This window comes from Peromyscus maniculatus, chromosome 1, assembly GCF_049852395.1.
Source record: "Peromyscus maniculatus bairdii isolate BWxNUB_F1_BW_parent chromosome 1, HU_Pman_BW_mat_3.1, whole genome shotgun sequence".
Classification (NCBI taxonomy): domain Eukaryota; kingdom Metazoa; phylum Chordata; class Mammalia; order Rodentia; family Cricetidae; genus Peromyscus; species Peromyscus maniculatus.
The window spans coordinates 7482666-7495390 of record NC_134852.1 but is presented as its reverse complement, the minus strand read 5'-3'; the positions used below and the strand labels follow the sequence as shown (position 1 = coordinate 7495390).

Below are 12725 nucleotides of genomic sequence, written 5' to 3'. Positions count from 1 at the left end.
TCTCAAAAATGAAAATTAAAGAAAAACACACAAAAATGATTCTTTATCCATTCCTTTCTTCTTCCTCATTTTATGCATTGTTCACTGACAAAGCATTTGCCTTATTTATAAAACAAAGGAACAACCAAATCAGATCCCCAAATTTCTCAGAATTTCCTAGAGATTTGTGGTTATATTTTGTTCGCCAAAATATTGTGCATGCTAATAAACTTATCTGGGGTCAGAGAAGAGAACAGCCACAATATTAAACATAGAGGATAGGCAGTGGTAGCACACACCTTTAATCCTAGCATTCCAGAGACAGAAATCCCTCTGGATCTCTGTGAGTTCAAGGCCACATTGGAAACAGCCAGGCATGGTGACTTTATCCCAGAAAGTGAGCCTTTAATCCCAGAGAGTGATGGCAGAATGCAGAAAGATATATAAGGCGTGAGGACCAGAAACTAGAAGCATTTGGCTGGTTAAGCTTTTAGGCTTTGAGCAGCAGTTCAGCTGAGATTCATTCTGGATGACGACTCAGAGGCATCCAGTCTGAGGAAACAAGATGAGCTGAGAGATTGCCAAGGTGAGGTAACTGTGGCTTGTTCTGCTTCGCTGATCTTCCAGCATTCACCCCAATAACTGGCCTCAGGTTTGATTTTATTAATAAGAACTTTTAAGATTCCTGCTACAGAGACCGGTCATGTCTGCACTATGACTGTGCACCTGAGGCAGATCTTGTTTTCTGACATCCCTGAGTCCTCACTACTCCATGAAATGCAGAGTGTGATCTCCCAGGATTGGTAGAGGCCAGAGTATGATCTCAGGTTGGACTTTCCTGCCTGGAAGAAGGGAGGTTCACATGTCCGTGTCTTGGGGTCACAATGCACATCTGGGCATAGGTCACATCATGTGGCTCCTCTGTTGTAGCAGCCTGCAGTGGGAAAGTGTAGAAGAAAGTCCAGGTTGGGCACTGGGAGCATGGGGAACTAGAGAAGTCAGGACCCACCTGCTCATCTATGACTTGATTTCCTTTTGACGGTGTGTCATTGGAGGCCAATAATTCCTTTGGCATGAGAGAAGAAGAGATGATCTCTGTCCTTCTGAGTCTCGAGGGCTTCACCTGGGCATACAAGTCTTCAGAGGTGTCTTCTTCATGTTGGTTCTGCAGCAGAGAGAGACAATGAAACAAAGGGAATTGATGTGGTGTCTCAGAGGCTCTCAACACATACTTCCACAGGGAGCAAGAATGATACTTCAGACATTTTTATTAAAGTAAACTATTGCTGAAGGAGTCTTCTGAGACTTTCTAGAGACTATAAGGGTGCCTGCCAGTTACTTCTCTGTGCTTGTGAAATATTATCCTTAAATATTGATGACCTCTCCCATGCTTCTATCTTCTGGAAAGAGAATGTCCCTACCCCGAGGAAACTTGGATCTACCATGCTCCATAACTTGATGTGGAACTTCATCACAGGTTGTATGAAACTCTACTCAGGCTTCTCCACAGAAGGCTTCTTTCAAGTTCCCTTAAATCTCACACTGATCATCTCTGCCTTACATAACTCAACCCATATCCTCTAATATATTTTCCTCATACACTTTGCACTGCTCAGTCTCAGTTTATTTCCATATCATTTCGCATCTTAGCTGGTCATAGTGGGTAGAGAGTTCTGTCCCTGGCTGTATCTGCAGCCCTTACAGAAGCATAGTCAAGAGGGAGACACTTGAGCTGGGGAGAGGATTCAAGCAGCAGAGTGGTTACTATGCAAACATGAGCACCTGAGTGTGATCCCCTGTGGCTACATAAAAACGGGCCATGCAGTAATTCACATGCCTGGGACCTAAGTGATGATGAGGGAGCAACTGGTGCCCAGTGCTCAGTGGCACCAATCCATCCAAATAAATAGCACCATGGACATTAAGAGAGTCTGACAGAGAAAATGAGTTAGAGAAAAATAGATGAAGACATCACATCGGATGATGACGCCTGTCTTCTACTTGTGCTTAAACACATGTGCACACATGTTCTCAGGCACATGGATCTCACTTACTTGTGTTTCATGTTCATTTACTTGTTAGTTTTATCACTAGAGTTTAACACAAGGCCTTATACATCTAAAGTACTCACTTTATCATTCAGCTACAACTTATGGCCCTCATTTTCTCTTTTGTGCCTCTAAAATCACTTTAGAAACCAGAGAGATGTTGAGGAGTCAGAAAGTTGGGGCCATATTGTCAAAGTAAACAAAGAGAGAATGAGGTCACAGCATACACAATATAGGTGCTTCAAGAAACAAGGAGCCAGCTGTGGATGATACTAAGGGCTGAAAAGGGGAAGAACAGAGATTGCTGTGGCATTATATTGGGTCATACGTCCTTAGCATTGTGGATAAGCAATAGTCTCACCAGGACATCCAGCTCCATGCTGTCTGCAGGCTGTGTGACCTTCACAGTAGCATCTGTCATAACAAACATGCAAGTTTTCCCCTGACCAGATTCCCAGGACATCTCACATCCCCAGACCCCTGCGATATCCCACATATGGAAGGAGAAGATGTAGGGAGTGAGGGTACACAGAGAGGGTTCAGTGTCCCAGGCCCTCCTCCACCCCTGTGATGTTGGGATCTCAGACATCTCCTTCCTCCTGGGTCCTCTTCCTCTCACACAAGATTTCTTCCTGGATGGCAGGAGCTGGTGTGGATCTGTGGAAAGAAGAGTGTGTCAACTGACAGCGATGGAGTCAGGCAGGTGAGGTCAATATTTCTGGGCATGAGTTACCTCTTTTGGAATCTTTTGCCCTTGTTTGATGAGTCTGCAGGATGTTGCAAGTCAGTCTTTGTCTGCACTGCAAGGGAGGAAGGAGCCTCAGCCAGGAGGGTTGAGCCCCCTACCTAGCACTTTCAGAAAAAGAAGGGACAAATTCATTGCATGTCGGTTAAAATCCTCCCAGTCGATGGAAAAGTCCATACAATAGAGGACATTGCACACATTTCCAGATCTCATTTTATGTTGAGATTCTACAGAAGTGTTTCTAAGCTAATGTATCCCAATCTGGGCTTTCCCTGGGGCTGATGCCCTGGGCCTCTGCTTAGATAGCCCGTAGTGGGACCCACTCCACACTGAGACCCAGGCCTCCCACACCCTACTCACCCCCCTTCCTGTAGTTCTTCTGATGCCTGAGTCTGAGGATAAGGAAGAGGATGAGGAGGAAGAGCAGGAGGAAGAAGGCCACAGAGACACCAATCACAGCCTTTTGGTATCCTTCCAGTTCTATGAGACATGGGACATCATGAAGGAAGAACTGTAAATTAGAACATACGGTGTGTGACTGAAGAGGCTATCACAGAGCCTTCATGGGTCTGGACTAGGTCCTCTGCACATATGTTACGGTTCTTAGTTTGGTGTTTTGTGGGAGACTTCTGAGAGTGGTGGTGTGGGTGCATCTGACACTTTTGCCTGCTCTTGAGACTCTATTCTTCTGACTATTCTCCATCACCTGACTTGAGGCAAGGGTTTCTGCCGAATATTATGGTATCATGTTGTGCCATGTTCAGTTAATGCCCCTAAGTGGTCTTCTCTTCCTGGAGGAGATGGGACAGGAGTAAATGATGTGGGGAAGAGTGGATGTGTTTGAGGGAACTCAAAAGAGTGAAGGGAAGGGAAGTGGCAATTGGAATGTATTGTATTAGAAAAGAATCAGTCAATCAATCAATCAATAGATAAAAATAAAGAACCTACTGTGTGAACACCCAATGTGGACTGTTTGTATTTACTACCTATCATTGTCATAGCCATGTACATGGGACCATCTCCGAACACTTCCAGTAGTTTTCCTGCCCCAAAAGACACCCAGAGAGAAGGTGCATTGCTGAGGATTCAACCCAGGTGTCTGTCCTCCCACCAAGTTTCCTACACTGGAGCTAAACCTCATGAAGTGGAAGGAATGATCCTGAATATTCTGCCCTAGCCCTGTACCAAACTCTGACACAGTGTCACCAGCACAGTGACGAATGGGGCAGAACTATTTCAGAACAGGACTCTAGAGTCTTTCCCTGTAAGTAGATGAAACAGGTAAGACCATCATTTAAAAGAATTAATGTCTATGCCAGGGCTCTCCCGTTTACACTTGGAGAAACTGAGAACCACATAAGAGATGGGGCAATTGAAATTTGGTGTGTGGCATGTGACTCTCTAAATAGCAGGGCTCAATTCTGGGTAATGAGGGGGCAAGGCTTGCCACCAGTGATGTTAAATTCCAAAGGTTTCTAGAGATGAGTGAAGTGGACTGGACAGGAGCTATAGTACCTGTCACCCACTCCAAACAAGAATGCACCCACCACATAACTAGCTTGATGCCCCTGAACACACCCTGCAGTAGATTTCTTGCTCAGACCTCTGTGGTCAGAAACAGCAGGGATGAAGAGCTGTTGTTCTTGGCCTGACAAAATAGGATGGGGAAATATGGAGAACGGACACCTGCTGTCATTTTATGTGTTTCAGCCTGGGACAGATCAAAATGTCACTCTTCCTCAGGATGCCTCTGTTGCAGCCTAGCTTCCAAACCTCGGAGTTTCTGGGGACCATATTGGGATCTCTGCTTCACACCCAGTAGCTTGGTCACCATTCAAGGTAATAAAGGAATGAAGACTCATGGGGACAGAGACTCTGCACACACTCAGGTGAAACAACTTCCCTAGACCAGAAAATCTAAAACCTCTATAGGAATGGATTTTTGGACCACAAGAGACTGTGGGAAATTTGTTGGGGAAATGATGTGAGGGAGGCTGCACTAAATATCTCATCTCTTCTCAGTCTTATATCTACACTACACCCCTCCAGCATCTCACAGCTTCCTCCCTGGAATCTCCTGGATTGCCATGAACAGGGTGAGATGGTTATTAATTGAGAAATCTCAGTTTACTTCTTAATCTCTGCATGGATCAATTCCTAGGTCAATTGTCCCGGATTAACCTCAGAGCTCACAAACGTCTGGGTCACCTCACCTGAGACTATGATCTCCACAGGAACACTGGCATGTGACAGCAGGTAAGGGGATGAGCTGTTAGAACCAAAGCATATGTAAGAGCCCCCAAAGGCTGAGGTCACAGCACTCATGAAGAATTCTGCCTCATATCGTAGATCTTGAGACTTTGCTCTTTGTTGCATGTAGGGATGGGCTGCACCTTCCTTGAACAGAAAGAATGTGTCCACTGGGACTGATGATTGACACAGCAGGGTCACATTCTCTCCTGAGGACACAGTAGTGCCTGGATACACTGAGAGATTGGGTGTGACAGGAGGATGTCCTAAAGAGAAGAAAAGTAAGTGAGTGAAGTTCTATAGCCATTGTTCTGAGCCCCGTTTTCAGAACCTAATCTCTACAATTTAACAGGCAGCCCTTCATCCACTCCCTTTTTCCTAGACCTATTCCACCCTGAGATGCTCATCATCTTTTTGTTGATGAGTCCCAGGCGTCCACCAAACTAGGCCTGTGCTGAGATGGGTCCATACTAAATGCCTTACATTCCTCACCTGTGATGAGGATGTCCAGAGAATCACTGGGGGCTGACCAGTCTGAGAAGTTATAAGAACCATAGCATCTATACCGGCCTCCAGTGGAAAAATTCACAAAACCTAGGGTGAAGTTGGCATGAAAATATCCAGCTTGAGACTGATGAACAGAGACCTGGTGGAGGTCACTTTCCACTTCCTTGGACAGAACAAATCTGTCATAACTTATCTCAGAGGAACACTGAAGGGTCAGGTTTTCTCCAGGGCCCAGGACAGGGCCATGTTCGGTCACCAGGGAGGGCTTCCCTGACAGGCCTGGAAGGAGGATAGACAGGAAGTTATTCAGCTGGCTCTTCCATTACATTCCATATCCCATCCTTCTCTGACACTCCATGGCCATTCATACTCTAGGCCTATCCCTAAAGAAGTCCCTTCAGCCATCATGGCCCCAAACCATCCTTGAGGGTTCAGCAGGGCATATGTCAAATGGTTTCTGGTGTCAAACAGTTGAGTGAATGAAGAGACTTCCTCACCTGAGACATGTATCTCCAGAGGGTTACTAGACTCTGACCACACAAGTGAGGTAATTGTATAATATCCGTAACATCGGAAGGGACCATTCTTGCTGGATATCATGGAAATCTCAGGAAACAGAGCTAGGGACTGTCCAGTGTGTATGAGCTGTGCCTTTTGGGACCTGGAGAACTTCAGATCTTTCCCAGTCAAAATGAACCCATCATATCCTTTGGATGAGACACACTGAAGGGTCACATTCCCACCTGAGATCACCACAGGGCTGGGAAAAGCTGAAAGAATAGGTTTGTCATGGTAGACACCTAGAAAAAGAGGACAGAGCCTGTTAAATGATACATTGTCTGCAGCAGCTGGGCTATGGCTGAAAATGTTTACAGATATTTTTCCTGAGGGAAAAATGTAGAGGGCATAATGTACTCAGATTCACCAATAATATGGGAGAAATCAGAAATGTTACTCATATAGTGTTTCTGCTCAATGGAGGAGATAAATACCTGTTTTCTAGAAGAAAGCTAGGAATGGATATTGTTAATACCCAGGTGACCTTTCCATTTGTAGATCCAAACTTTACCTGAATCCCTGAGGATGTTTATTGGAGACTCTCCTCCCTAGACCTTTATCATTGGCATTCATTAATGAAGCTCATCCTTTGGGGAGATGTCACATATAGTTTTTAGCCTGCTGCCATTGGCATTACCTCAGTCAGAGACAACACCAGAGCAAAGGCCCTCAAGATATAAAATCAGTCTTCACATTCAAATGTACTCTGATTTGAGTTTTGATGTAATTATGCCTAGTTGTTCATTAGGGTTTCGATTTCACCTGTAATCTTTTTTTTTTCAGAATTGTTCTGTGTTTAAATTTGCTTCAGACTTTCAAGAGTGTGACCTGGCAACTACTATGTCAGCCTGATCAGATTTTTTCTCATTACTTCATGTGGGTCATTTTCCTGCAAACAGCAGAGCTTTCAGGGTGAGGACTGTAACCCATATTGTCCACTCACCTGTCACCACCAGCTCCAGGGGCTCACTGTGCTCTGTCCAGCCTGTAGATTTGTAAGAGTAACAGCGATATTGCCCTGCATGGTGCTTCTCCATGGATGCTATGGAGAACATGGCCTTGCTACCAGGATCTTTGGGAGTTTGACTGTCCCAGGGTGCTGAGCTTCCTTCTTTATACAGGAAATATATTTGGGTTTCCTTGGACCCCTCACACCAGATTGTCACAGGATTCCCTGAGGTGATCACAGAGCCTGGCTCAGCCCATATGGTGGCTTTCTGGAGTGTCCCTGAAAAGAGTAAGTGAGAGCGATGTGGGACTTTAAAAAGTTGTACAGTGAATGTGAAACTCAGACTTGAGCTTTGAATAACAGAAGGACACATGCACCAATCTGAAGATACATCTCTCTGCTAACTACCAGGTTCTGTTCTCACAAGACCCCTCATTGGTTTCTCTACCTTCACTCCCACGGTCTGCTTCTGTATCAGTAGGTTAATGGACCTGTCCTTTCCTTAACTCATCACACATTAGGGTCTCCATGGGAAACCTGTTTCAGGTTCAGTGTCAGTTAACAGAGAGACTGGGGCTTCCTCTGAGACTAGATGCTACAGTATGTCATTATATTCTGACAACACTTGAGGATTGCTAACCTCCATCTTTTACTGAGTGTGATGGGACTCACCTGGAACCTGGCTAGAGACAGCCCATCATATATATATTGTAAGCACATGGAGATGAAGAATTGTTTATGCTTAATTAAAATGAATCAGTTGTGTCTCTGATTTAAGTACATGAGAGGATCACAGAGCCTTCTAGGAGTACAACAGAGTTTGGCGGTGAAAACAGGGTGGTTTATTTTGGACATGTAGGAGAGATACATATGGAATATTAAATGGCTTTACACAGTGTGGATTGTCCCTCAGACCTGACTGACACATGGGGATATATTCAGAGCACACCCTTATCTTAAGAGTCACATCTGGGGATCCACATGACTCCAGACTATCCCGTCACCAGTTACCACAAGCTCCAGGGTGTCCCTGCATTCTGACAAGCCAGGAAAGTTGTGAGAGTAACAGTGATATCAGCCTGTCTGCAGTGTTATCACAAGGGATGGTGAATTTTGCCTTATTGTTGTGATTCTTTTGGGTCTCTCTGCCCCAGGGGTCTAGGCTTCCCTCTTTGTGTAGCACATATGTTTGGGTTTTTCATCCTCACACCAGATGGTGACAGGACGCTCTGATGTGATCACATAACCTGGCTCAGCCCATATTGAGGGTTTATGAAGGGCCCCAGCAAAGAAGAAGAAAGAAAGGAGGTGCATCTGTTAGGAGAATTGCGCAGAGAAGGTCGCCATTACAGGGACACATAAGCTGATCTGCAATAGCAGAAGGACACATAAACATCACACTTTCAAAAGGAAATTAAATTGCATCCTAAATGTCAACCCTGGTTTCTGTTCCTCAGGTCAAGTTGTATCTCACATTCTGAGACATTGACTTCAGTAGCCCTTGCTCACAATGACTCACTACACAACAGGTCCTTTGCTGGGATTCTGTGTCAGTTATAATTACAGTCAATGGAGAGTCGTGAACTTCCTTACCTGAGACCAGGAGCTCTAGGGAGTTACTGGGTACTGACCACGCCTGTGTGTTACTCCAATCATAGCCATAGCATGTGAACCTCCACCTCTGGTTGGGGGTCACAGGACTCACTGTGAACACAGCTCCAAAAAGCTCAGGGTGTATTTTCTGTGAGGGCAAAGGCCTGGAGAACTTCTCATCTTCCTTCATTAGAATGAACATGTTATATGCCTTTTGTGAGACACACTGAAAGGTCACATTTCCTCCTGAGGTCACCACAGGGCTGGAAAGGGCTGACAGGGTGATTTTGGTGGGGTAAACTCCTAGGAAGAAATAGGAAGCATGGTAAGTGGAATCACATGGTAAACATTTACTCTCTTTTGGAATATGAGGACACACTACAGTGAACATATTCCTTTCCTCAATGATGGTCCTAGTGTTGGAGAAGTGTCCTCTCACCTGTCACCACCAGCTCCAGTGTGTCACTGTGCTGTGTCCACCCTGCAGATTTATATGAGTAACAGCGATATTGCCCTGCATGATTCTTTTCCATGGATGCTATGGAGAACATGGCCTTGTTACCAGGATCTTTTGGAGTTTGACTGTCCCAGGGTGCTGAGCTTCCTTCTTTATACAAGAAATATATTTGGGTTTCCTTGGTCCCCTCACACCAGATGGTCACATCATTGCCAGAGGCAATCACAGAACTTGGTTCAGCCCACAAGGTGGGTTTCTGAAGGGTCCCTGCAGGTAAGTAGGTGAGAAGGAGATGGGATTTGGAACAGTTTCACAGTAAATGTCAAACATAGTTCTGATCTTGAAATTTACTCTGAAATAGCAAGCGGATGAGTAATGCCATGGAAGACTCAGTCTCTCGTGACCCTCCCAAGATCCAATCTCACTATGCCATCCTCTCATTTTTATGCAGTGACTCCCATAATCTGCATGCTGTGTCAATTGTCTCAGGAGCCCTGGATCCTCAGACACATCACACAACATGGTTTCTACCGGGACAATGATTCTGAAGAGAGTGTGGAGGCTTCCTCACCTGAGACCAGGAGCTCCAGGGGTTCACTGGCTTTAGACCACACCTGAGGATTTCTTGTGTGATAGACATGGCATCTGAACCTCCACCTTTGCCTGGGATTCACTGGACCCACTTGGAATGTGGACTGGCATGTCCTAGTGTATAAATATTGTGAACTGCTGACATTCTGGTCATCCTTAGTTAAAATGAAACAGTTGTATCTCTGATATGAAGAACAAGAGAGGGTCACAGACCCTCCTAAAGAAACAACAGGAAAATGCAGGGTTGACAAAGTTGGTTTGTAGTAGACTCCTAGAAGAAATGCACATGGAATGTTAAAGAGGATCACACAGGATGAATTCTCCCCATGGCTATCATTTGATGGCAGATACCATTATTACTGTCTTTTCATGAGAATAGCATCTGGGGCTAAGATTTTTTTTTATTTTTTTTTTTTAGTAAATTTATTTTACAACATCATTTAGTTCAACATAATAGCCACAGATTCCCCTGTTCTCCCACTCTCGCCCCCCTCCCCCTCCCCCCACCCCACCCCTCATTCCCATCTCCTCCAGATCAAGGTCTCCTCCGAGGACCGGGATCGACCTTGTAGACTCAGTCCAGCCAGGTCCAGTCCCCCCCTCCCAGACCGAGCCAAGCGTCCCTGCATAGGTCCCAGGATTCAAACAGCCAACTCATGCAACGAGTGGGGCTAAGATTTTTGAGTGTCCTCTCACCTGTCACCACCAGCTCTAAGGTGTCACTGCGCTCTGACCATCCCTGAGAGGTATAAGAGTAACAGTGATAGTGTCCTGCATTCAGTTCAGTCATAGATGGAATGGTGAGTTTTGCCTTATTCTTGTGGACTCTTTGGATTTGTTGGTCCCAGGGTCCTAGGCTTCCCTCTTTATATATAATACACATTTGGGTTTCTAGAGTTACCTCACACCATAGGGTAACAGGACTCCCTAAGGTGATCACAGAGCTAGGATAAGCCCAGATGGTGGGTTTGTGAAGGGTCCCTGCAAAGAATGAAAGGGAAAAGGGAGATGTTAGGAGAATTGCACAGAGAAGGTCAGAGTTGCCAGTGGCATGTAAGCTGATCTGCAATTGCAGAAGAATGCTTAAAGACCTCACTTTTCCTTGGATTGTGGGTCCACTGTTAAATAAACCCTAGATTTTGCACCTCAATTCAAGCTGTACCACAGATCTGTGACACTGATTTCAGTAACCCAGACTCTTGATCAACCACCACACATCAGTCCTTTCCTGGGATCCTGTGTCAGTTACAATATCATGTAAAGTAAAGTTCTGTACTTCCTTACCTGAGACCAGGAGTTCTAGGTGGTTGCTGGGCACTGACCATGCCTGAGGAATGCTCATATCATACCCATAGCATGTGAACCTCCACCTCTGGTTGGGGGTCACAGGACCCACAGTGAACAGGGCTCCCAATAGCTCGGGGTGTATATTCTGTGAGGGCAAAGGCCTGGAGAACTTCTCATCTTCCTTCATTAGAATAAACATGTTATATGCCTCTTCTGAGACACACTGAAGGGTCACATGCCCTCCTGAAGTCACCACAGGACTGGACAGGGATGAAAGGGTGACTCTGTTTGGGAAAACTCCTAGGAGAAAAGAAAAAAGCCTGTTAAGTAAACCCATATGGGAAGCATTGTTCTACTTTTCTCAGATTTGAGAAAAGGAGACCCCAGTGAACATATTCCTTTGCTTAAGGCAGAATCTTGGGTTAGTAAAAGTCCTCTCACCTGTCACCACCAGCTCCAGGAAGTCACTTCTTTCTGACATACCATTGGTGCTAGTATAGATGCACCAATAGTGGCCTGCATTGTACCATTTAACCGATGAGATGGAGAATGTGGCTTTGTTTTCAGTTTCTAGAAGTGTTGGTGGTATTGGGTACTCTGGACTTCCTTCTTTGTAGAGAAAATATTCCTTGGCCTCTAAGGGTCCTTCACAGAAGAATGTCACCTGGTTCCCAATGGCTACTACATTTCTTGGCACTGCCCGGAGTGTAGGTTTAGAGAGGGCCCCTGAAAGAAAATTGACAGCTGCTTTCCCAGAACTCTCCCTCAGATGTCAGCTTCTCAGACTTAGGAAATTTCAGGTATCCCCAGCATTACCCCCACACCAACTGCCCTTCATCTTCCTTGTTCAGGAATTACCTGAGGTCCCACCAAGGATGTCCAAACTGGGACAGCTGAGAAGACACTCACCTGCCAATCCTGGGTTCCTGAGGTCCAGACTCAGTCCTGCAAAAGAGTTATTTACCTGTGAGAGTTTGCACTAAAACATGAGCATGACCTCCACTTCCAGATGCCTTGTAGAGCTGCTGAGACATCCTGATGGACCAATTCGGGATGTGAGGTGGATTCCCGATCAGATGAGAATTCTCCCTCCCCATTTGACATCTCACCAAGATAGAGTAGACCTGTAAAAAGGGGGGTCATGGCATCTTCCAGTTGCCACAAGTTTACAGAAGATCGGCCTCTTTTCCAAACACATACAGACACAAAACTTGTGGCCTGTGCAGACTGGGTTCTGCTTGTGATCATGAGGAAGCCCCTGAGAAAGAGGAACTGCTCTATTCAGGCGCCTGACTCTTCTTTCCTCTGCTGTAATGGGTTGGCGTCCCGAATTTGTGACTTCTGTCTCTCCCTGGTTTCTTAGATTTTGTTTCTGTTTCTGAAAAAGAACCTCTTAAATCTCATGCAAGTCTCAGACTCCTCCTCATCCTTAAGCTTGCTGAGTGCTGGGATTATAAGCCCAAGTCTGATTGTGGTCTCTTCCTTCAGAACATCTCCACTGTAACCATCTACATCTGCCTGTATGCTCCCAGTCACCACAGACCAGGACTTAATGCAAAATAAACCTGGTGAATTCCTGAGTCAGGACCTTCATTTGATGGGCTCCGAGGTGGTTGGTCTTTTTCTCTCAGAGCTTCTTCTTGGTTCTCCTTTACTCCTGCAGCCAGACAAAACTCATGGTCAGTTTTCTAGCCTGCCTGGGAGATTCTTTGGGATGTTGTGTGAATTTTACCTAGGGATACAAGCACAATGTCTACACAC

At 45.5% G+C, this 12725-nt stretch overlaps 1 protein-coding gene across 1 annotated transcript; it reads right to left on the bottom strand.

Moving 5' to 3' along the window:
• Positions 1 to 260: 260 nt before the first annotated feature.
• LOC107400190 (paired immunoglobulin-like receptor B) lies at positions 261 to 12283 on the bottom strand. The gene is made up of 18 exons (XM_076568747.1): positions 12074 to 12283; positions 11874 to 11909; positions 11406 to 11690; positions 10962 to 11264; positions 10374 to 10658; positions 9658 to 9948; positions 9069 to 9353; positions 8630 to 8932; positions 7031 to 7315; positions 6027 to 6329; positions 5515 to 5808; positions 4986 to 5288; positions 3133 to 3252; positions 2761 to 2827; positions 2647 to 2684; positions 2389 to 2441; positions 989 to 1144; positions 261 to 913 (listed from the first exon to the last, which is right to left on the bottom strand). Exons 1-18 carry the CDS (start codon positions 12210 to 12212, stop codon positions 803 to 805), a joined length of 3657 nt encoding a protein of 1218 aa, XP_076424862.1. The 5' UTR covers positions 12213 to 12283; the 3' UTR covers positions 261 to 802.
• Positions 12284 to 12725: the final 442 nt, after the last annotated feature.

What these genes read in the sequence shown, in the direction of transcription:
- LOC107400190 (XM_076568747.1), bottom strand. Translation starts at nt 12,212, where the DNA reads ATGATCACAAGCAGAACCCAGTCTGCACAGGCCACAAGTTTTGTGTCT. An exon ending in TGTGGAGATCATAGTCTCAG is followed by an intron (nt 3,253 to 4,985) that starts GTGAGGTGACCC and finishes CATGTCTCATAG; the next exon opens with AACTGGAAGGATACCAAAAG. An exon ending in GCATGGAGCTGGATGTCCTG is followed by an intron (nt 1,145 to 2,388) that starts GTGAGACTATTG and finishes TCTCTGCTGCAG; the next exon opens with AACCAACATGAAGAAGACAC.